The 25,473-nt window shown below is 39.9% G+C and overlaps 2 protein-coding genes across 2 annotated transcripts; both read right to left on the reverse strand.

Moving 5' to 3' along the window:
* Positions 1-1,294: 1,294 nt before the first annotated feature.
* LOC122728757 (taste receptor type 2 member 41-like) lies at positions 1,295-8,178 on the reverse strand. The gene is made up of 3 exons (XM_043967540.1): positions 8,124-8,178; positions 3,687-3,788; positions 1,295-2,181 (listed from the first exon to the last, which is right to left on the reverse strand). The coding sequence occupies exons 1-3, from the start codon at positions 8,176-8,178 to the stop codon at positions 1,295-1,297; spliced, it is 1,044 nt and encodes a 347-aa protein (XP_043823475.1).
* A 14,594-nt stretch (positions 8,179-22,772) lies between these two features.
* LOC122727624 (taste receptor type 2 member 16-like) lies at positions 22,773-23,675 on the reverse strand. The gene has a single exon (XM_043965251.1). The coding sequence runs from the start codon at positions 23,673-23,675 to the stop codon at positions 22,773-22,775; it is 903 nt and encodes a 300-aa protein (XP_043821186.1).
* Between the last annotated feature and the right edge of the window lie 1,798 nt (positions 23,676-25,473).

A 25,473-nucleotide genomic window follows, 5' to 3' on the forward strand; every position in this document is an offset into this window, starting at 1 on the left:
TGGATAAAGCACCGGCCCTGGATTCAGGAGTACCTGAGTTCAAATCCGGCCTCAGACACTTACTAGCTGTGTGACCCTGGGCAAGTCACTTAACCCCCATTGCCCTGCAAAAAAAAAAAAAAAAAAAGTAAAGTGGTTTTATCTCATGGACATTGTGATAGAAAAGGCATCTGTGACATTCTTGAACATTTAGTTTTGGGAATGATAAAACAGAGGTGACCTTTCTGAGGGTCATTTGAAGGAAGTCACTATGTTATTTCTAAAAGAAAGAAAATATTCTTTAAAAGAAGCATATTTTTTCTTCTCTTAGGAAAATAGAACAAAATAACAAGCATGAAAGATGAGAGGAAGACAACCAGAGTATTCCACTGGTACTCTCCAAATGTCAGGAGAAAAGGAGGCCTCCAAAATACTGGCTGGAGACCCTTTGTGGTGAATTCAAGGGAGGACAAGCAGGATGGGCAAGCATAGACAGGCATCAATAAGGCATGACTAAAAGTCAGGCACTCCTAATTCTATGAGATTCACTTGAACATCTGAGTAGGGAAGTAATGAATGAGGAAAATGTTAAAATTCCATCCAGACTTCAATGGGATTGTCATGGGGTGCTCTGCACCCCAGAAGTTCTCTGGGGCACATCAAGGAACCTTCTCCTTGAGAAACTAAACCAGAAAACAGATAACACCTAGAGAGATAAACTGAACCAAATCCGATTCCTACCCTTCATTCTAGTCTCCCTTACCCTGGGGAGATAAATTTGGGTGTGGCTGCGGCCTTTGTGTTCTGAAGAGGAATCTGTAGCCACCCCTCTCCCAATTCCTCTAGTCACTATCAGTGGGAGATAGTCCTCCACTCCTCACCCAATTCCTCCAGCTACCACCAGTGGGGGATGGTCCTCTCTCACTAAAGGAACTTTTCACTGTCAGATGGTCCACCCACATCAGTCCTCTATAAAAGTACCTTCCAGTCTCCTGTTCGAGGAGATTTGGTACCTCTGAGCCATGTGCTTTGTGCTAAGAGATTAGCAAGAGAAGTCCAAGGATTTCTTTCATGGTTTCCCTCCCCCCACCCTTCCCTTCCCTTGCTCCTAAATAAACTACCCCCTTATTCTAACTACTTTTTGTGTGCAAGAGGGTGTAATTCTTTAAAGAGGAATTCCTAAGAACCCCAACCCCTACCCAAACCCATACCCTACTTCCCCCCATATCAGGATGAAAACTTTGAAGTCAAAGTATATGCTCTGCTCCAGTCCTCAGGAGTCTTTCCTTTGGTATGGAAGAGAGAGGTGCCTATGTTAGGTAGGAGATGATGTCCCCTTGTCATTCCAGAAGGTTTTAGGCAGGAGAAGAAGCTTCCTGAATTCCCCTCCTAACTGGGAATTACTAAGGATAAGGATGAAGGGATGAACAGATGGGCTCAGATAAATCAAAATTTGCCATGGCCAGAACCAGTTACCCACAAAAGCAGAACATGCAGCAACATCAATGATTAAGGACAGAAAATAAAGAGCATAAAGGACTAGAAAGGAGACCAGAGACTTTAGAGCTCTGGTGTGAGCCTGAGTACTGGGATCCTGGGTAGTGTGGGCACTCTGTTGCATTCTCCAGGTGTGTCTCCTCAGAGAGATAATCAGCAGAACTGTTGAGACTACAAACATAGAACAGGGAACAGACAAAGTAATGAGTTTCAAAGGGAGAAAGTAGTTTATTTCTAGGTTCTTAATGAAGTCATAAAAGGTTATGTTCCCAGAGAATGTCCCCTTCAAGAATCTCTGGGACAAAGCATTGTTTCCCACAAAAAACAGCATGGTGACAATGAAAAAAATTAGCAAGGAGCCTAGTAGTAACCAGGGTACTAGTCCCTGAACTCTCCACTTCAGCCAAAGGAAAATGGGGTGAGTGAAGTTTGCAATCTTGACACAGAAGAAGACACTAAGCAAAGTGCCAAACCAGAATGTGGCCGAATTCAGAAAATCCCAATAAATTCCAAAGTACTGGTGGGTCATATAATATTGTAGTTTGTCAAGAAAATAGTAAAAGTTGTGGATCATTCCAACCCACTGCAGGCAAAAGTGGGAGGCACCCAAACTAATAAGGATCATGTCACAGGGAGACAGGCGGTGGCATCGAACCCACTCCCTTCCCAGTAACACAACAATGAAGCCATTAGCCATGATACCCAGGAAACATAGATAACCAGGCCAAAGACCTTGAATGGCCGCACCATTTCAATCCCTCTTAATAGGACTGTTCTTGCTTAGGTCTCTGCTGGCCTCTGAATCATGGAGCTCCTACTTTCCTTGATGAGATGGGCAGAGAGAATGTTCTAACTTTTCTCTCCAAGCCACAGTATAATGAGAGAACCCTGTGAGATTGGGGAAGAAAGGTTCATGCAGCTCTGTGTGGATGCAAATCTCCACTAGCCTTAGTTACCACTGCCCTTTTCAACTGACTGTGATTTGCATACCTTGCCTGGATCAGTGAAAATAATTTCTCAGGGCTCCTGACATGGAAATTGAGCATTTCTAGCATAGTATTGTGTGAGACAATTATGGATTTGAGTCAGATTAAACTCTGAGGGTGGAGTATGAAAGATACCTGCCCCGCCTCCCAGAATAGCTAGACTCTCGCTTTGCCTAAAAGTTAATTGCTTGTCAAATTCTCACTGTCTCCTTTAAGTTTTATTGTTGAGATAATGGACTTGGGACAGTTCTGTAAACTTTGAGAATGGGGTCTGGGAGATATCCAGTCCCCCAGTAAGTTTTATTACTAGTCACAGTTCTACCAATTAGCACTATTTACTTTACTTCTGCTTAGTCCTCACATGCCAGCGACACCTTAGTTTATGGCCTGTAATAAAAAACTCCCCTCTCACATGTCAGAATCCCAGTCCCTGTCATGGATTAATTGCAGTCAGATTAGGGAGTGATTTCTGCCCCCCTCTTTCTTTGACATTCCTCAGACTTGTACCCCTTCCCCTTCTCCCTTTTGTTCTTGGACGACTCCATACATGGATCACGAGCTGGGTACACACCTTGGGTGAGACAGGATTGGATGTTAGACTGTGAGCTCATCCACCCTAGGTGTACGTGGGGACAGTCCTTTTCAAGATGACTATAAAAACCTAGAGGATTGGGCCTATCTTTGCAAGACTTCAATGTGTAATTGGGTTTTGCCCGTCCTCATGAGGATGTAATAAACCTGTCTCTGCTTGACTTGGTGGTCTCCTCGAGTTATTTGGGTAAACTGAGGCAGTTTGTCCCCAAAAGTTTCATAGATCAAGAGCTGGAAGGCTATTCAGGAGCCATCTAGTATCATCCTCAAATTATGCGAATGAAAAAAGTTGTAGGCCAGTGAGAATGTGATTGACCAAGGTCACACAGGTATTAAGCGTCAGAGGTGTGATTTGAACCCATGTCTTCTAATTTGAGAGTTAGTGATTCTATCACTGTACCAAACTCCCTTCCAAAAATACTCCTTGAAACCAGGACTATTCCTCCAAGCAACCTCTCAAGACATGGAGTATATGGATTGTGATGCCTTATAACTATATGTAAGTCTAAGAGAAAGAAGAATTATCTTTTCATACAAAATATGTTCAAAATGGTCTTTTTCAAAGATGAACACTGTTCTAGGAGTGACTTTACAAATGGCTAATCTGTCAATAATCTTATTTCTGAAAATAAACTAGGAATTCAAGTTGACTGAGAAAGAGGAAGCATGGAAAAGGGGTGTCCTGGAAAGAAGGGAAAACTTCTAACAGAAGACAATTGGAGTCTGCTGGAGACTCTTACAGAGAATAACATGGAAAAGTCACGCATACCTTCAGGGGACCCCTTGAGGATTTGTATGATATGATTATGGATTTGAGTCAGATTAAACTCTGAGGATGGGGTCTGGAAGGTACCCAGCCCTGCCCCAGTATAGTTTGTTTAGAAGTTTATTGCTTGTCAAATTCTCACTGTCTCCTTTAAGTTTTATTGCCAATTAACAGTATTTTTACTTCTGCTCAGTCTCCCCACTTGTCAGCTACATATTAATTTTGTCTGCAATCCATCATGTGTCAGAACCCCAGTCAGTGGGTCAGGGAGTTAGCCCACCAATTCAATACTCGGGACTCAAGAAGAAAGGACTGGGCTCGGCACAGGATGCAGCCATTGAGTTGAGACCAGATGTTAAGTGACATTGTCTCTTTTTCTCAGAGCAGAATCCCCTTGACCCTAGGGTCCCAACAATGTGTTATTCTTTTATTCTTTATTCTATTTCTTTGATTTCCCAACATAACCGAAGATAAATTTTAACCCTGTCATCCTTAACAATGCTGAAGCACCTGAGTGACTCTTCCTGTTATTCAGGTTGAATATCTTTAGAGACAGGGGCCTGGAGAGGGGAGTCAGTGGGAACTGTGAGATCTGAAACATCTGACTGTCACTCCCCTGTTTCCTCTTCCTTTGGTTTGACCTTTTTCCCCCTCCCCTTTTCCCCCTTGCTCCTGGAACACGTATTCATGTCTCCATACATTAATCACGAGCTGAACACGCACCCTGGGTGAGACAGGATTGGATGTTAGATTGTGAGCTCATCCACCCTAGGTGTATGTGGGGACAGTCCTTTTCAAGATTACTATAAAAACCTAGAGGATTGGGCATATCTTTGCAAGACTTCAATGTGTAATTGGGTTTTGCCCGTTCTCATGAGGATGTAATAAATCTGTCTCTGCTTGACTTGGTGGTCTCCTCGAGTTATTTGGGTAAACTGAGGCAGTTTGCTCCATACAGATTGAAGCCAAAAACAGAATTAACCATAACACCAGCTAGTAAATTTGCTTCAGGAAAACCAGAAGAGAGCCAAATTTGTGAAAGCTACTTAAATATTCCAGGTGTCAGAGCCACCAAGCATCCAGGAGGATGAAGAAAGTAATAACATATTAACAAAAGTTGGCCTGAACCCTAGAAGAGGCATGGCCAGAGAGCATTTTATATAAAAAATGCAGGGTGGTTGTGGTGTTAGTGGAATGCAAACTCAATATGAGTCAATAGGTGTTACAGCAACCAAAAAAGCTAGTGTGAACTTAAGGAGCAGGAATAGAAACATGGTGTCCAGAATCAGGGAAATTTATGGTTCCACCATTCTCTACCCTAATCAGAGCATATTTTAACCATTGTGATCAGTTGTGGTTGGTTGCTACATCTTAGAAAGAACACTGAAAAGAGAAAGGCCACCAGGATGCTGAAGAGATAGGAAACCATTCCACGGGAGAGTTCCTCAAGGAACTGGGTTTGTTTAGAAAAAAGAAAATGGAATAAGAGCAATTCCTAAATATTGGAAGAGGAATTGAGGTTGTTTGTTTTTTTACTTTTCCCCAAAGGTCAGAATTTTGAGCAATGGATAGAGACTGAAAACGGGGAAGATTTTGTATTGATATAAAGAAAAAATTCCTAATGATTAAAGGTACCTCATATGAAATGTACTACCTTAGAAGGTCATGTGTTCTCAACAATTGAAGGTCTTAAAACACAGGCTGGACTGATCAGTATATTTTACTGAGGTTCCTGCTCAGGTATAAATGCTCATAGGCAGACACTGAGATCCCTCCAAACTCCAATCATCTATGATTCTATGAACATTTAGGACCAGAATGGGGAACACTTGTCTCAAGCTTGGGTAGCACACTTGAAACTAAGGCTGGGAAATGAGGGACAGAAAAGCTAAGACACCTAGAAACCTGTCTAGCATAATGATTAACATTATGCTACACCCTTGAGGCCACAGGAACTTGAATGAATTGCTGTCCTTAAGAGGCAACTGGTAGCCCAGTAGAGTGCTGGGTCTGTAGTCAGGAAGACCCGAATTCAAATCCAGCTTTAGACACTAGCTGTGTGACATGGGCAAGTCACTTAATCTCTGTTTCCTTCAGTTTCCCCAACTGTATAAATGGGGAAAATAATAGCATAGACTTTGCAAAGTTGTTGTGAGGATGAAAGGAGATATTTGTAAAAGTGCTTAGCAGGGTACCTGGCGCAGAACAGGTGCTCTATAAATTCTTATTCCCTCTTTTCTTCCCCTTTGCCAAATGTCATGGTTTCTCCAGGGTTTAGCTCTTGAGAAACCCTCACTTCTCCATAGGAGAAATAGGTTCCCCATTTCCCAGATGTATTTGGTTCATCACACCCACAAATCTAGTTTGGGCTCTAGTCTAGGATTTCCCAAAAATGGAGGGGAGAAGATATGAGGTACCCAATGCATCATGTGAACTGAGTATAAGATAGGGCAATTTATTCTGATACAGGAAGCAATGATAAAGAGACACTCACAGTGTTCGTTGACAGAATGATTTTAAAAGGATTGAGAAATTCAATTTGTAAGGACATTACAATATGCTGGGAGTCTGGTAGTAAACCACATCAAGACAAAACATAGTCTGATAATTCTGCTAATTAGATTTTCACATTTTATTTTTACTGAGCACAGTCCAACCAAATGCCAAGTGCAATCGAAGAATGTTTTTCTTTTCTGGAGGCCTCTCTGTCTCTCTCTGTCTCTCTCTCTGTCTCTCTGTCTGTCTCTGTCTCTGTCTCTTCTCTCTTCTCTCTCTGTCTTCTCTCTCCTCTCCTCTCTCTCCTCTTTGTCTTCTCTCTCTTTTCTCTCCTCTCTGTCTTCTCTGTCTCTGTGTGTCTGTCTCTCTGCCTCTGTGTGTGTCTGCCTTCCTGCTTCTCTCTCTCTTTCTCTGTGTGTGTGTTTGTCTGTCTTGCTGCCTCTCTTTCTTTTTCTGTCTCTCTCTGATGCTAATTCTTCCCTTGATGCCAGATCACAACCATCCACTCACTGAACTCAGACTCACTGATCTCTCAAGACCTTCCCAAAACTATGAAAATTAATTGATATAAAGATGTGTATACTATGTAACATTTCCACTTCGCTAATGTAATGTGGGGACTAGTCAATGAGGTTCCAGTCATCAGAGAACATGCAATATACTCTGCCTCCTGACAATCCTTGTAGAACCTTTGGTGAAGTGGCTTCTGGAAATAGGTGATGGAGGAGCTCTTTCATTACCTATAAACATTTCTGGGCCTGCATGGGCTTGTTCAGGACTGACAAAAAATAAAAGCCTTTTGATTGGTTGGCAAGACAGAACTCTGTGTGCATGTAAAAGGCTTGAATGACCAAAACCTCTTTCTCTTTCCTAGAAACTTTCACATGAGGAAGAAGACATTAATAGTCCTCCAGGTGGTGGGAAAGAGAGGTAACCCAGACCATTGCACCTAGCTGCCTTATCTTTCCACCTGGTAAGCATATTACTATGAATACATAGTGCTTCTGTTTATTTGTGGTTTTTGTTTCTGTATCTCTTCTTTCCTGATCTTATGCGATTGAACTTGTGAGCTTCCAAAGCTGTATGCTTCTCCTACCTTTTCCTTTGAATTAGGCTATCCTGAAAGGATAATAAGAGATATTTTTCTTGCTTTCACTATAGACCTCAATGCTTCTAGAACTTTAGAAATTGCCTTTAGATCCCTACGTGAAAAAAAAGAAAAAAGGTTCTTTCAGTTATGGTCCCAAATGTAGCCCCAAAGAGTCATCAACTAAAGGCATCTGAATCTCACTGGGAGAAAGAGATAGTCTCAGAAATAAGGGTAGCAGAAATTGTTTAAAAGCATACTGTGTCATTTAAAATTATATGTGGTCATGGAAAACATTCCCATATTAGCTAGTTTTGAGAAAAAAAAGTAAAAAACAAAAAACAAAACTTCAGATTAAGGAATTGTCAAAGAGAAAAAGAAAAAAAAATTTTAATGTGTTTTCATCTGTTTTCAGATACTATCAGTTCTTTCTCTGCTGATAGGCTGCAATCTTCATAAATCCTTCAGTAAAAAAAAAATTATATGTGGTCACCTTATTTCTGTCCCAAGTTTGGGGAAAATTAGCTAGAGTTTATCATATATTTGTTACTTAGAAATTGGAGGCTACTGCACCACTTTGGGGGCATTAAGCATTTATTAAAGCATATTAAATATTAGTAAAGAGAGCACACATGACTCTGAAAGATAGAAAAACCTCCCTGGGATCTAGGGGAGGAGACAGAGATAATAGGGAGCCATAGTGGGCTGTGTCTGCTCTCACCAAGTTCCCTGGCCAAGAGAGTGAGCAGGCGGGATGAGAGCCTGCCCTTACACATTGTTTAAAGCCAATTGGCTAGTATCATTCAAATCTATTGGTTCATTGTACTTGAGGGTGGTCCAGAGCAGTTCGTGTTGACATCAGAGCCCAGAGAACAGACCCTCTAGCTGAAACCAGGCTTTTTCAGGTGGGTGTGGTTTTGAATGAGGTAACTTCCTGACTCTAGCCTTAAGAAAGGTCAGGCTAGGCTCTCAGGGTTAGGCCCTCCAGCAGGGTCCTCTGGGAATCCCAAAACCCCATTATTTTCTCACAACACTTACCCACAGTGCAGGTCTTTCTCCCTTGGAACAAGATCCAGTTTCTAAGGATTTGGGTCTTTTCTTTCACTTCAAATGGGTTCTTAACCTGAGTTCTTTTCAAATATATGGGATTTTTTAAATAATTGTATTTCAATATCAGTGGATTCCTTTGTTATCATGTCTTTCATCTTTTGCATTTAAAAACCAACAAGGAATATAGATTTACCCAATGGGGTCTGTGACCCAAAAAAAGGCTAAGAACCCTGCTTTAGTGGGTAATTTTTAGTGCCTCATAATTTGGAGCATTGTAAGATTGTGGGGGTAATTTTCATGTTCCTGCCCAGCTGCCATGGAGGGGTCATTGAAATATACAGTTAGAAAGGAGTTTAGAAAACATCTTTTTTAACCTTCTTTGGATCCTGGGCCCTTTGGCAGTCCAATGAAGCCTATGGACCTCTTCTCATAATAATGTTTTTGGTTTTTTGTGGGGTTTTTTTTGGTGAGGCAATTGGGGTTAAATGACTTGCCTAGGGTCACACAGCTAGTAAGTGTTAAGTGTCTGAGGTTGGATTTGAACTCAGGTCCTCCTGACTTCAGGGCTGGTGCTCTATCCACTGCTCCACCTAGCTGCCCCCATAATAATGTTTTAAATGAATAAAATAAAATGCATAGAAAATCAAAGGAAACCAAGTATATTGAAATATATATAATATATGCATGTTTTAAAGTTCACAGACCTCCCAGGTTAGGAACCCTTGACCTAGTCAAACCCATTCACTTTATTTTTTGCATAGATCCCCTGATTTTAATTTTTATTGTTTTTGGCTATAAGAGTATAGAAACCCATTCACTTTAAAGAAAGACTGAGATCTGAAAACTTAAGTGATTCATCCAAGGTCATATAGGTAATAGACATCTGGGGAAAGATTTGAACCCAGGTCATTTGACTCCAAAACTAGTGTTATTTCCTTTGCTTCTTCCTTTCATAGAATATAGAAAGGCAGTTGGAGAAAGAAAGGGGGGATGCCTCTAAACTTCAAGAATCCAATGGGAATTGCTGACAGAAGCTAGAGAGATACAGTAATTAAATTCTGGGAGAAGGAGAGAAATGGTTTTTATTAAAATGAAATTGCATTCCCAAAATACACACCCATTGAGAATGGGAAGATGGCAGTGCATCAAGTAGCATGTAGAAACCAGACCAAAAGTTTAACTGAAGCAAAAAGAAGCAGGATTGTGAAATAAGCTCCAGATAATCCTGCCCTCCCTGGAAAGGAGGTCTTTCATTGTGTGCCATTAACACTTTTTAATAGTTGACAAGTAGCAGTGTTGCTTTCCAAGGACAGGCAGCCATCCCCCTTGACTTATGTCACCTGGATTCCTGTACAATCTCCCCATTCTGGAAATTGAGGTCCATAGATAATGAGATGGGGTTCCATCCTGCTATTTAACTACACTGAGAAAAAGTCATATCCGTACTGGGGGTATTTCCTAATTCTTTAACAAAGCCTTCATTCTTCCTCACTGTGCTCACCAATGAGTCATTATAGTCACCCACAAGCTTTTTTTCCTAAAGCAATCTCTTCATCCAACTTATCCAGAGAGACTTTCCACCTAGCTCTGAGAATTGCTTTGTTTTAAGGGATAGTTATCTTATTATCTCTATGTCTTCCTAGAGAATGGTATGCAGAATTAGGATCTCTTCTCCAAGCACAAAACAGAGGCCTCTGTCATCTTAGGTGGGACATCACACTGTCCACCTGAGGCAGTATTCTTGGCTTTGACTGGGGTTAGAATAAGTAGAATGGAAGAAGCACGGCATTCCAAACAGGCAGACAATTGCTCCTGAAAAGATTCAGTTGATTCAGTTATCAACAAAATAATGGACATAGTTGTCCAAGAGGCATTTGGCATCTAGAAACATTACTCCCACTACCACTTATAGTGCTTCTAGAAATATAGGATGACTACCATTCAAATGTAAATCCAATCAAATGCCTGAAATTTCACTATGGCTTCCACACCATTTTTCTGGCCTATTTTATTTAGGACTAAGGTTAAGTTGTTAAGTGTTTGAAATGGCTATCTCCAAATTACTTTAAGTAATCAATTAAACCCTGAAAGAATTTATGGAAATAAATTCTAGGGCCATAGTTGAAGGCAAAGAAGATTTTTAACTAAGTGAGCAATAGACATCTGAATCATTTGGAGAAAAGATTGAAAAGGAGTTCAATAAGAAAAAAGCTGGGCATCTACAGAAATGGAGGAGTTAATGGATTCAGAACATAGGTAGAAGGACATTTCAGCTCATTCTGACTTTGTTAAAAATTAGTCAAATGCGATGTAAATCAAAGGGATGGAAAGGGAACAACAGTAATTGAGCCTGTGGGAGATTTGCATCTATTTCTTTCAAGATGAATTGTCCTTGGCCTACAGTCATGTATTTTCTTGTCCAGTTTTACTAGGGTTCTGAATCACCAAAGAAGAACCCTGGAGGGTTCCTAGAAGAGGAGAGGGTCCTTCAGAAATTTGTACATATCAACATCCACCCTCCATTACTGTTTGGTTGGTTGGTTGGTTGTTTTCCTTTATTTTTGAAGAGGACCAAAATGACATCACTATGTTGGAGTCAAGGTATTGTGTGTCCAACTGTGGCCTATCAGACAAATATGAGTTCTAGAAGGCTTTAGTACAGATCAGGCATAAGTAGCCCACAAGAACATTTGGAGTGGAGATTTCTCTAAATTTGTGCATCTCTCATTTCTTTTGAACTACTGCAATTCTGCTTGCTCACAGAGCAGAATGCCTTTTTTGATGTGGGCATACCATGCTGAAGAATCCTTTGGTGTTTTTTGGTTTTGGAGGGGGGGGGGGTTGGTGAGGCAATTGGGGTTAAGTGACTTGTCCAGGGTCACACAGCTAGTAAGTGTCAAGTGTCTGAGGCCGGATTTGAATTCAGGTCCTCCTGAATCCAGGGCCAGTGCTCTATCCATTGCACCACCCAGCTGCCCCCACTCAATCAATTTTTTTTTTTTTAGTGAGGCAATTGGGGTTAAGTGACTTGCCCAGGGTCACACAGCTAGTAAGTGTTAAGTGTCTGAGGCTGGATTTGAACTCAGGTACTCCTGAATCCAGGGCCGGTGCTTTATCCACTGCGCCACCTAGCCACCCCCCCACTCAATCAATTTTAAAGTTCTTGAGTGAGACTTTAAGCATTGTAGTGCTTCTTCTGACCTCCACGTGAGCACTTGCCTTGGATGAGTTCCCTGTAAAATGTTCTTTTAGTCAAACATACATTTGGAATTCAAATAACATGACCGGCCCACTGGAGTTGTACTCCATTATTATGAGATGGGGAAGAACTCCTTTATAAATGAAATATAAGGGAATATGGCACACTTGAAATGTTGATGAACCTGAATTCAAATTCCAGCTCTACCATGTGCTATCTGTGTGTGATCTGCTTCATATTCTAAGGATGATAAATGGGGAAATATGGATAAAAATTGTGCAGAACAGGAAAGTTTAAAGATATTTAAATATATCTTGGTGGAGGGAGGATCCATGTTGTCAAATCAACAAGCTTTTATTAAATGCTTACAATATTTCAACACTATGCTAAGCATTGAGGATAAAAATAAAAGAAGAAAGGCAGAGCCTCCCCTCAAGCAGCTAATATTCTAGCTTATATTATAATAGAGGAACACATATAAAAGGGAGCTGAAGGTAGGGTGGGATAATAGACAACAAGAGAATCAAGGGTGCAATCTGGAAAGATGTAGCTGTCCTGGGCCTCCTCCTTAAAATAGAAGTGCTAGTAAGAAATAAACAATCAGAGATAAAGTCCACAGGGGCAAAAGGAATTTCCAGTGTGCAGATTGTAGAATAAAGATATTTCTGGGGCATTTTAGAGAAAGTCCTAGAGAATAAGGAGAGTAGACTAGAGACAATAAAAAATCTATCACAAAGATATAAAAGTACCAGTACAATATGTTGTACTTATGAGGCACATATTTAATGTGGGTTGATTAAATGAGAAAACGAGGGAAGAATCTGGTAGCTTGACACCTTCAAAACATCATGATGGAAAAAAAAAAAAACTGGTCCCTACTAGCTCCACAGATAAGACTAAGAAGATGATGAATATATGATATCATCATCTTCACGTCACCACAAAACAGTAGTTAATAAGGTTGCTCCATCTCCATGTGTAGGTAAGGAAAATGTTCTTTATCTGCATATTTAGAGAAAGGAAAGTAGTTGAAAAGAAGGGAGTCCCTTAATCCTCCTTTGTTTGGAGATGTAAATGCCCCTTGGAAAACTTTACTATAGCTCCTTTCTCTACTCCTTATTCACCTACCTAGCATTGTACTACTGGAGCTATGGGCAGTGGATCTCCAGAATGTAGAACACTAGGAAATAAAAAATACCATGCATCTACTACACACAGTCCCTTTTGCAGTTGTTTACATGCTTAAGAGCAGAATTCATGAACAGTATCATTCCTCAACACCTGCCTCTTCCTTAGAGGAGGATTATTTCTTGGGCAGTCAAATTCCCGTGTTTAGCCTTCTAGTCAGAGAAGATAGGTTTCTTGAATAGTGCCAGCTTTGGAAGTTGTTTCCCAGGCCTATGATCTTTCCTAAGAAGAGAAACTTCCTGAACAGTGTACCTCTTAAACAGAGAACAAGATTATCCATGTGCCCACCTGCCCCCAGATGGAGGAGTAATAAGGGGCTAAAGCCAAGACATGGGAGGAAAAAAAAATTGGCTTGACTTGGACAATCTAAGTAGGTCAAATAATAAAGGGATTATCTGTCCAAACCATGTTTCACTTCAAGGGAAATAAAAATCATGGGATAGCAATACAACTTTGCAAGAGTCTGTGTAGGACTTTCAGGGAGAGGAGTCGCTAGAATGTCAAGGTGTTGCCCTAATGATAACCCCGAGTTCAGTTTACTTTGTAGGGAAACCCAAACTATAGGGCAGTGCTGAGTCAGGACCCTGTGGAAAAATGGAACCTCCTAGGGAATGAAGAGAATTGTGTATATTGTTGATGAGGCATTGAGAATTTCTTTGTGATTTCTAAATTTCAATTCCTTCCAATACCCTGCAACTTCTGCATTTTCAGTAGGGTGAAATGTAGGCAGTCTTGTACTCAAAACCACATTACTTTGAGTAGTTGCACAAGAGCTAGTTTTATACCTGCATTTATAGAAACCTAGCCATAAGCTATTTACAAATTATACTTGGAAATTTCCCATAGTAAATTATATGTGGGAATAATAGTCAATGAAATAATAACTTTGGAGGATAGGTTCCAAAATCAAACTCACTCTATTTGACTGAGAATCAGCAGCCACTGTGCCACAGTTTATACCATAATTATGTACCTTTGAGTGTTAAAGAGGGCCAATCTGAGCAACCTAAGCCCGAGGCACAAAGATAATACAAGATACAGTCAGCCTCTTCCCCATCATTTTTGACTGGGTAAAATAGAGTGCTTTTGTAGCTCCTCCCCCTAATTCTACTCTAGATTTAGTTCCATCCATATGTCCCTCATATTCCAAATGCTAGTATGGTCAGTATCACCCATCATTATCACTGTTCACCTTCATTTAACAAGCATTTTTTTAGTATTTTATTTTTCCCCAATTACATTTTTTTTTTGCAGGGTAATGAGGGTTAAGTGACTTGCCCAGGGTCACACAGCTAGTAAGTGTCAAGTGTCTGAGGCTGGATTTGAACTCAGGTACTCCTGAATCCAAGGCCGGTGCTTTATCCACTGCGCCACCTAGCTGTCCTCCCCAATTACATTTTAAAACAATTTTTAACATTCATTTTTGAAACTTTGAGTCCCGAATTCTCTCCTTTCCTCCTCCCTTTCCCCACCATTGAGAAGACAAGCAATTCGATATAGTTTATACATATGTAGCCATGCAAAACATTTCCATATTCATCACATTGTAAAAGAAAACTTACACGCAAAAAACCTCAAGAAAAATAAAGTTAAAATAAGAATTATACTTCAAACTTTATTCAGATACCACAAGTTCTTTCTCTGGGAATAAATAGCATTTTTCATCATAAATCTTTCAGCATTCTCTTGGATCATTGTATTGCTTAGAATAGCTAAGTAATTTAGAGCTGATCATCTCACAATATTGCTATTACTTTGTACACAGTACATTTCACTTTGCAATAGCACATATGAGTCTTTCCTGGTTTTTCTGAGGGCATCCTGATCATCCTTTCTTACAGCACAATAGTATTCCATCATAATCACATACCACAATTTATTCAGCCATTCCCCAAATGATGGGCAGCCTCTCAATTTCCTATTCTTTGCCACCAGAAAAGAACTGCTATAAATTGTTTGGTACATATAGGTCCTTTTCCTTTTTGTTGCTAGCTCTTTTTGGATGCAAATCTTGTAGTGGTATTGCTAACCTTTTGGGTATAATTCCAAATAGCTCTACCCAATGGTTGAATCAGTTTACAACTCCAGCAACAGTGTATTAATCAACAAGCATTTATTAAGCATTTATTTTGGGTAAGGTCCAATGCTAATTACCGATTCAAATTATTGCTAATTATTGATTCAAAATAAACTATGCTTCTCAATCACCATCATCAAGTATTTTTCTAAGTATCCACTGTGGGGAGGAAATTACACTAGGTTCAAAAGACTCAAAAGAAGCTTCTCATATGTTCTCTTCCTTTAAGGAGCCTACAGTCTCATTGGAGACAAGAACATAGACTTACAAAGATAATTAGCAATATAATGTGGAACATTTTAAGTGGCAAGTAAATGGTATAGGCATGAAGTCCTATAGGAGTTGCCAGGAGGGAGCAATCACTGAAAACTAGGCAAGTCAGGAAAGTTTTTATAGAGAAGATGGGTCTTAGAACTTGTCCTTGAAATTAATTTAGGATTTAGCTAAGTTGAAAGAATAGAAAAGGACATGCCAGGCATAAAGACAACTGGAGACAGGCCACCAAGTTCAAGGAACAAAGAGTAGGGTATCTTGACCACTATTTTAGGGAACAATATGCGGAGGGAGAGATTAGGTTGAAGAGTTTGAATGGGACCAAATTACGGAGGGCCTATAGGAAATGAAAGTCATCAGAGCTTTCAGTGGCATGGAATAAAGAAGGCTTTATTCCAGTATGCCATGCTTCTCCTTCCAACTTCCCATTCCACAAATCACCTTCAAGTCCTATACTGTCTCATGCTCCTAGGGCCACTCCCAGTCCATCTCTACCACAGTCCTGTTACCATGGCTTACCATTCCCCAGTCCTACCTTCCCTTCCAGCTTCTGCTAGGCTATGCCAGATTCTCTGGGAAACAGGCTTTCCCCTCTCCTTCAACTATTGCTTCAGTGACTGGACTGTCCTTTGAACAACTTCCTACCCTTTCTCTGTGACTGATTTTGCCCCATGGCAAGGGGGGTGGTGCAGGGGTGTGTGTGAGAGGAAGCCTACTTATGGCACTAGAAGCTATTCACTTTTTGAGACTATCTGACCCACAGATTGGAAGGAGGATACTAGGAAAACAAGAACATATTATCTAATTTTGCAGTGTGCCTGGTAGGCATAAGAATCTTGGTATAGACTATGGCTAATTCACAAAGTGTATTATTCTATAGCAATTGCTGGACTCGGTACATTTCTAGCTCTTCCTTTTTGCTTTTGAGAAACTGGAAGAAATAAATTGTGCCTACCCCAAGTATATTCATGGTAATCAGTGGAATTGGTAACTTGGAGAGGAAAAAAACAGACTTTCAGGGAAAGAAGAAAAGGACTCAAGAAAATTTTTCTTTTTTCCCTCTTCTCGTATTAGGGAAGTGGTATAGAAAGACCAGAGATTTCTATGGAAACATATTGTAGCCTGACCCAACAATAAAGACAATGGTCTATGCTATAGAACCATGGGTAAAGGGAAAGAAGGAGTAATATGCCTACATTTTCTGAGTAGATACATAGAGATTAGAGATAAAGATGGACATGGAGATGGAAGTAGAGATGGGAAAGAATATAAATATTGATACAGATAGCACAGGTATAGGTGTAGATACCAATAAAAGGATAAGGACAGGAATAGGATTAGATATAGATTCAGGTATAGGTATAATTATAGGTATAGGATAGATATAGAGGGAGGGAGAGAGGGAACAAGAAAGAGAGAGAGAAGAGAGACAGACAGACACACAAACAGAGAGTTATCTTTGGAACAAATAGTGATTCATTCTAAGATTTCTATTGTTTTCCTTCTTACCAAAAATAACAACAATAATGTAATACAATAAACTGCATGCTTGCAAGTGAATAATTGGTGTCTAGGCAATGTTGGTTACAATGTATACATTGCTCCAGGTAACCTGGGTAGGGATTGTGAGCAAGCAGAGAGAAAAATATCCAAAATATACCTGAGGTCTTACTTTAGGGGATCGTCTTTGACCAAAGGGTGACAGTCATCACCATCATCAGCATCTTTAACAAAGTATTTATTACATAAATATGGTGCCATAGTAGGCTTCCACCAGTCTCGGAAGACCATGGATCAGCGCCTTGAAGAGCCACAAGCCACAGTGTGGCTGTGCAGTCCTATATGGGAGCTGCAGCTCCTGCCCCAAAGAGGACATCAGAAAACTTCACACTCTCTGTTGCCCGTGGGTTCCTGCATCTCATTCATTTTTCTTCCTTCCAGGCTTGAAGGCCCATCTCAGCTGCGCGCAAGTTGCTCCTGAGTACTGAACTCCATCAGGTGCGGTCCTTGGCCATCTCCTCCCAGCTGCGAATGTCTATTCCCAGAGCCCTCAAGTCTCGCTTGCATACCTCTCTGTAGCGAAGCTGGGGGCATCTAGTAGGTCTTTGGCCTGAGGCTAACTCGCCATAGAGTAGGTCTTTAGGAATGCACCCGTCTTGCATGCAGTGCACATGACTGAGCCAGCGCAGCTATCTTTGTTTCAGTAGCATGTAGATGCTCGGAAGTTGCTAGAGACAAAAGATTGACTCTGTCTTCCAGTTGCTTGCAATCCAATGGGAAAATTTCCATACATGTGCAAGACAAATAAAAATAAAACAAAAGAAACAAAAAACAAATATTATTTTTCCTGGCCCCCTGCCTATATTGAGTCATTGGGCTGGCCCCCTACAAATTTAGACGAGCCTTCTTGAGTATTTCATTACTACTTCCCTACAATGAGAATTACGTAGAATATACACACCACCCCTAAAATAAGAGCTCTTTGAAAGATATATATGTGTGTAAACCTATCTATTGCATATATATGCAAAATAACTACCCCAAAATATATTTCCCTTCAAATACATTTCATCCATTTTTATCATCACTGCTCTCTTTATCCTCATCATATTCAGTGTTAACTGAAAGACAAACCATAGACCATGCTCTGCAAGCCAGACATAGAGGGAAGAAACTGTGTCTACATCAATTAACAAGTATTTATTTATTAAGTGCCATCTATGTGCCAGGCATTGTAGTAAGCTCTGAAATCAGACCAATATGATAATACAGATGATAGATAGAGATAGAGATGAAAGATAGATAATAGATGTGATAGGTAGAGATGAAACACTATTTCCATGTTAGATAAACCAGGTGTACAGAATAGACTTGTACTTAGCTCAGCATCCTGATTCAGGCCTCTCCCCCAAGCCTCTCAAGGGCCTTTTCGTACTCCTTTTTTGTACTCTTCTTTACTCCCTTCCCTTAGCTTCTGCTCCAGACCTACCACTAACTGAATTACATTAGGCAAGTCATTTAGCCCTGTAGGTCCACATTTCCCCGGGTGATAATACTAAATGATGGCTGCGTTCTTCCTGGGTTTATGACTTTATTTCTATTTTTACTATTCCAAATATTTCAATTCATTCATTCCATAGTGATAAACTGAGATTTGCCAATATCTTCTAGGTCATAAATGAGCAGTTTTTTGGAAAAAGAGAAAGGTGTTGAAAAAATCAAGAAAAAAAATCTCTTTCCTATCTCCACCTCTTATTTTTTTCAAAACTAAGGGAAGTATTTTTCCTTTTCTATAAGGCTTCTTTGTTTCCATGAAAGGAAAGAGGGGGCAGCTAGGTGGCACAGCGGATAAAGCACTGGCCCTGGATTCAGGAGGATCTGAGTTCAAATCCGGCCTCAGAGACTTGATGCTTACTAGCTGAGTGACCCTGGGCAAGTCACTTAACCCTCATTGCCCTGAAAAAAAAGAAAGAAAGAGCCACCTTTCCAATACTAATGTATTTCCAGTGTTGCTATATGGCATTGGAACACCACTGCCTCTGAAGAACTAAAAATGGGTATAATGCAGTGGGCAGTGGAAAAGTACGTGGTGAATGAGCAAGCTTCCACATAGAGCCAAAGAGGAACTGGAGAAAAGGATGTTATCAAGGAACTGAATGTCTGGAAGAGAAGATATCCTGGTCCTTTGTGGTGCAGGCATGGCTCTAAATCCAGTACACTCTTGGTTCAATCTCAGAGCAAACAAGTCACTGAACATTTTAGAAAGGAACACAGCAAGAATATACAACATGAATATGAGCTTCTCTGGACATGGTCCTCTTCTCCATCTGGAAACTTCGTCTGGTCAGTAAGTCATGTGGGTGTGGAGACTCACATAGTCACAGGCACCCATCAAGTCTGGGGAGGCTCTGATTCTACTAGAATGGGAATTATTCTATGTCAGAAAAACCAGGACTGATCAGGATTCCAAGCCCTGGAGGCTGAATAATTAAAATCCTGTTCCTATCATAGCATGGCAGAAGAAAAGAAAAACATATAAGCAGACAATATGCTTCATGGTATCTTCAAGAGGTTGGGAGAAGATGAAGAAGAAGGTCTTCCTTCATCGAATTGGGCATATCCTCTATAAAGAACTTATGAGGGGGCAGCTAGGTGGCACTGTGAATAGAGCACTGGCCCTGGAGTCAGGAGAGCCTGAGTTCAAATCTGGCCTCAGACACTTGACACTTACTAGCTGTGTGACCCTGAGCAAGTCACTTAACCCCAGTTGCCTCATCAAAATAAATAAATAAACAAATAAATGAATGAATGGATGAATGAATGAATAAATAAATGCATAAATGAATTAACAACTAGATAGATAAATAAATAAGCAGACAAATTAATTAATAGATGGAAAAATAAATAAATAAGCAAATGAATGAATGGATAGATAGATAGATAGATAGATAGATAGATAGATAGATAGATAGATAGATAGATGATAGATGGATGGATGGATGAATTAATGAATTCATGAGAGATAAAGTTGATCAATGATCTGGGCGTGCAGCTAAAACACTAGGGGGAAAAAAGAACTTATGAAAGTACATAGAAAAGATCACAGGAGATACATAGGCTTGTATAAAATGTGACCTGCAGCACTGGAGGGAACTCCCAAAAGGATAAGACCACTGACCTATTTAAGGATTTAAAAGCCATACAGATATTGTTATATTCAAGGAACAAATAAGAGTGCTACTGATAATTTAAACAGGTAAATGCTCAAAGTTATGATCATTTGATTAATATGACACTAAGTTGGACACCATGACTGGTGCCTTAGACAGTTTGGGAGTAAGGTCCTTGCTATATCTGCTATCAGTCAAGTACTTTCCCCGTATGTCATATGAGCCTTTGGCATTACTCAGGCCTTTAGGAAGCCAGCTACCACTCTCCTCTGGTCCCCACCCCTTTGTGGGTACTATCCCAGACTTATGATTTGTCAAGTGGATTATCCAATTGGATAAATAGCTTGAAGTTCTCATACTGCTAGATTCCCCTTCTCAAGGCATAGTGGCATACTGATGACTTTAATCAAACTATTAGAAATGAATTAAACAAATAAGAGTGATAGACCCAGCAAGAATGTTCCTGAGCTGCCCCACCTCCATTATATCCCCTTCCCCTAAGCCCTCACCCCAAGCTAGGCCAAAAGTCAAAAGTTCATTTCAATTGAGCTACTTCCTACCAGGAGCTGGCAAAGACATTTATCCTAGGTTTTCACTCATAGTAACACCTCTTATGTGAATCATTGTTCACTGAAATCTTCTCCTCTCTAAATGAATGGGACAGAGTTAGGAATTGTACACAAACAAATTATAACCTCCCCCCTCCCCTTGGATCTCATGTCCAGACAGCCACTGCTCTCCATGTCCCGGTTATAGGTTCCATTGAACTCAATTCATTTATGTCTTTGATTTTCTCAAACCAAGCAAATGGGAGGAGGAATTTCCTACCACAAGCTGTGTATCAAATTGCTGCCCAGACAGCTTTAGGAGGAAAATGCCATCTCTGCTAGCAGAATGCCATGTTTCTTCTTCTTCTTCTTCTTCTTCCTCTTCCTCTCTCTCTCTCTCTCTCTCTCTCTCTCTCTCTCTCTCTCTCTCTCTCTCTCTCTTTCTCTCTCTCTTCATATTCTCTCTGTGTCTCTCTCTTTATATTCTCAAGCCTGGTTCTCTGTGTTATACCACAACAATGTATGAGGTCCTTCTACCATTCTTACCCCCGAAGCTTTTTTTCTGTCAAGGAGAGAACTACAGGAATATAGAACCAGGGTAGGACATTGCCAGTGTAATTGGCATAGGTGGTTAGATCGTCTGGAATGATGTTATTATGCTTAAACTGAACAAGGATTATTTTATTTCTTCATATCTCTACAACAGCTATGTGGGACAATGGATTGAATGTTGGACCTGGATGCAGGAAAACCTGAGTTCAAATCCAGCCTCACACACCCATTATCTGTGTGACCCTGGGTCCCTCTTCCTGCATCAGTTTCTTCCTCTGTAAAATAAAAATGATAATAACAGCACCTACTTCCCAGGGTTATTGTGAGAATAAGATAAGATGAATTTGTGAATCACTCTGCAAAGTTTAAAGTCTCTATAAATGCTAGCAGTTCTTGTCACATAATAGAGGCTTACTACATGTTTAGCAATTGAAGGCAATGTTTTAAGTGACAGAGGATTGTTTTGTTTTTATTGGGGGGAGGATGGAGAAAGGAGAGTGAAAATTAGCACCTGCTCAGTCACCCATAATCTTAAAAAACTGAGAGCTTAAGTCAGTTCTCTGAGTCACACAGCCAGCACATGTCTTGGGCAAGACTTGAACACAGGTCATCCTGATAAAAAGGCTGGGTCTTTATCTGCTCTTCCATTCTTCCAGGGATGCAAAGACAGAAACTTGTGGTTTCAAGGAACTGACATTGTTCTGGGAATAGAAGGCTTGTTTCCAGCTGAGTTTTGAAAGGAATGGAAAAGCAAAATAAAATCAGGACATGACTGAAAAAGCTTCTCCAATATAATCATCTGAGGTGAATCAAATGAGAAGAGTCTAGTGTCTGTCAATGGGGAAGGGTTGTGGTCAGCTGAAGTCCATGATGCATTTCAGCTGGACTGTGAGAAGCAATTGGCAGCCACTGTAGGTTTCTGAAGAGGATGAGATGGAATAGCAAGAAATCTTGTTTCTTTATTGCATGTATATGGGAGTGTATATATATATATATATATTTGTGTGTGTATATATGTATGTGTGTATGTGCATGAACATATACATATAAACACTGCACATGATTATAAAGTATATATTGCATACACACACACACACACACACACACACACACACACTGAACTTTTTTCCCTTAGATGAAGACATCAAGGCTTAGAGAACTAAATGCCTTACCCATAGTCAATCTTGCCAGTAATTGAGGTATATCTAACTATTCTTTGTAGGACACTTTGCAGGCCAGTAAAAAGAACTGCACCATCATGTGGGCACAAGTAGTTTAAAGCCCAGGACATGGGCTATGCCTGTGGCTTTGAGTGTGAATATGAGAACAAAAAACAAGGGAAGGTAAAATATTAGTGAAGTAAACTGAGTGTTGAATTTGTAATCAGGAAAAACTGGATTCAAATTCTGTCTCACACATTTACCAATTGTTTGACCCTGGACAAGTCACTTGATCTATCATGGCCTTATTGCCCCATGTACAAAATTAGGAAATTAGCCTCCAAAATATCTTTTAATTAACTATGGAACATTACAAAGGAATAATTGGCAGGGCTTAGAGATGAATGACTAGGTAGTGGGAGAAGAGAGAATGGAGAAGATGAGAAAGTAGTGCCTAAGTGATTGTATTCATATCCACAGTGCTTATTAAAGTGCCAAAACATCATAAGTACATAATTATATATATATATATATATATATATTCCTTCCTTTCTTTTGTCCTTTCAAAGTCTTATGAATCTATGTCACAACACCAATATTGGTAATACTCAATATTGGTTACTGATATTGATCACTTCAGAGCTGAATTGCCCCTATGCAGCCTGTGGTTCATGAAGCATCTTCTTCAGAGCCCTTCTCAGTTTTGAGCTGTTCAGAATCAGGAAGGCAGGATGGATGGAGATGCCAGCATAGGTCACTACCTCCCATACCCAAAACTGAGAGCTGCAAACTGAAAGAGGTCCTGTTGCAGTGATGAGCAGAGGCAAAAGGTATGATATGTAGAGGATGAAAAAGAAGAAAATTGACCTCAGGGCTGTAATGTGGACCTGCATACTTGGATCCTGAAGACCAGCATTATGATTCTGCATGTTCCCCAAGTGTCGGTACAGGGAAGAAATGAGCAAGATGGTGGAGACCAGGAAAAAGACAAAAGGAATTAACAAAACAAAAATTTGCATAGGCAAGAAAAAATACTTCTGGAATGTATGTATTTTATCATCCAAAATGGTCTTTTCTGAGTAATTCCCAGTGACTGGCTGTTGGAAAATCTGGTATTTCCTTACAAAAAATATGATGCATATCAAAATAGATATCAATAGAGAACATAGTAGTAGCCAGGGGACCAATCTGGAAATTCTCCATTTCAGCCAGAGGAAGATTGCGTGAGTGAAGGAAGAAATTTTCACACAATAGAAAACAGCAAGCCAGGTGGTAAACCAGAATGTAGCAACATTAGTAAAAATCCAGAAAATATCAAGATATAAACATCTGTCAGTTGGAGAGAAATATGTATAGAAGTTGCTAAAAACTGCTGCCCACTGTAGAAAGAGGCGGGAGATGCCCAGACTGGCCAAGATCATGTCACCGGGGGGAAGGGTCCAACATGTCACCCATTCCCTACCCAGCACTATGATGATGAAACCATTTTCTATAATTGCTATCACAGACTCTAGGAGAAACAGGATCATGAAGAAAAGAATGAGTAGGCTGGGCATTCTTTCTCTGCTGAGCATCTTCTGAGACTCAGGTATTCCAGGACACCAGAAAGGATCCAATAGCAGGCCAGACTCTCCAAGGATTCAGCAGCTCTCTTTGCTTTATGCAGGAACCAAGGTGAAGGAAAATACGGAGGACTAGGAGGACACTATGTGTGCCTAATGTGCATTAGAAAAGAATCCTACCAACTCTATGGATGCAAATCTGAGAGATCAGTCACTGAACCCACTCTCTATTTGTTTATTCTAGATTTGCCTGTCCCTTACCCAGAGCAAGAGGCAAGGAAATATCTAGTTATAGGCTACTTATCCTAGCACCTTTTAAGAATTCTCCAAAAATGCATACTTCTTCCCTGTCCATGCTGCTTCCCTCCCTTAAGTCTACCTATAAAAGGGAAGAACTCACCACCAATGAAGGGGAAATTAAGACACTTGTTAGGAGCTATTTTGCCCAATTATTTGACAATAAATTTGAAAATCTAAATGAAATGGATGAATACCTACAAAAATATTGCCCAGATTAACAGAAGAAATAAAATATTTAAATAACTGAATTTTACTTTTTTATAATACACATTTTTATTTAAAGTTTTGAGTTCCAAATTCTCTCTCTCCTTCCCTCCTTTTCCTCACCCCTCCCTGAGGTGGTAAGCAATCAGATTTAGGTTATATATATATGCAATTATATAAAACATTAACATATTAGTCACTTGTATAAAAACTCAAATAAAATAAAAAATAAAAGAAATTGAAAAGTAGCATGGTTCAGTCAGTGTCCAATCAATACCAGTTCTTTCTTTGGAGGTGGCTAGTATGCTTCAGCATTAGTCCTTGGGATTTTCTTAGATCATTTTATTGCTGAGAATAGTTAAGCCATTCACAATTCTTCATCAAACAATATTGCTGTCACTGAGCACAACATTCTGGTTCTGCTCACTTCGCTATACATTAGCTCATACAAGTCTTTCCAGGCTTTTCTGAAATCATCCTCCTTGTCATTTCTTATAGCACAATAAGAAACTATCACTATCATATAACACAGTTTGTTTACCCATTTCCCAATTGATGGGCATTCCTTTGATTTCCAATTCTTAGCCACCACACACGCAAAAAAGAGCTGCTATAAATATTTTTGTATAAGTAGGTCTTTTTCTCTTTTGGGGGATGTCTTTGTGATATAAACCTAACAGTGGTATTGCTGGATCAAAGGATATTCACAGTTTTGTAGCCTTTGGGGCATAGTTGTAAATTGCTCTGAAAATTGGTTGGATTAATTCACAACTCCATCAACAATGGATTAGCTTCCCCATTTTCCCATATAACTTCCAACATCCAATATTTTCCATTTTTGTTATATTTGCCATTCTGATACATGCCACTGATACCTCAGTGTTGTTTTATTTTGTATTTCTCTGATCGATAGTGATCTAGAGCATTTTTTCATATGATTATAGATAGCTTTGATTTCTTTGTCTGAAAACTTCCTGTTCATGTCCTTTGATCATTTGTCAGTTGGGGAAGAGCTCATCAATTCTTATAGTACAATAGTATTATATCACAATCATATACCACAATTTGTTTAACCATTCCCCAATTGATGGAATCCCTGTAATTTCCAGTTCTTTTCCACCAAAAAGAAAACTGCTATAACTTTTTAGAACATAGAAGTTATTTTCCATTTTCCCTAATTATCTTCTGAAATAGACCAATGGCATTGCTGGGTCCAAGGGCATATATAGGTACTTTAATATCTCTTTGGGTAGAATTCCAGATTGCTCTCCAAAATGGTTGGATCAAT

Source organism: Dromiciops gliroides, chromosome 5 (assembly GCF_019393635.1).
Source record: "Dromiciops gliroides isolate mDroGli1 chromosome 5, mDroGli1.pri, whole genome shotgun sequence".
NCBI classification, from domain to species: domain Eukaryota; kingdom Metazoa; phylum Chordata; class Mammalia; order Microbiotheria; family Microbiotheriidae; genus Dromiciops; species Dromiciops gliroides.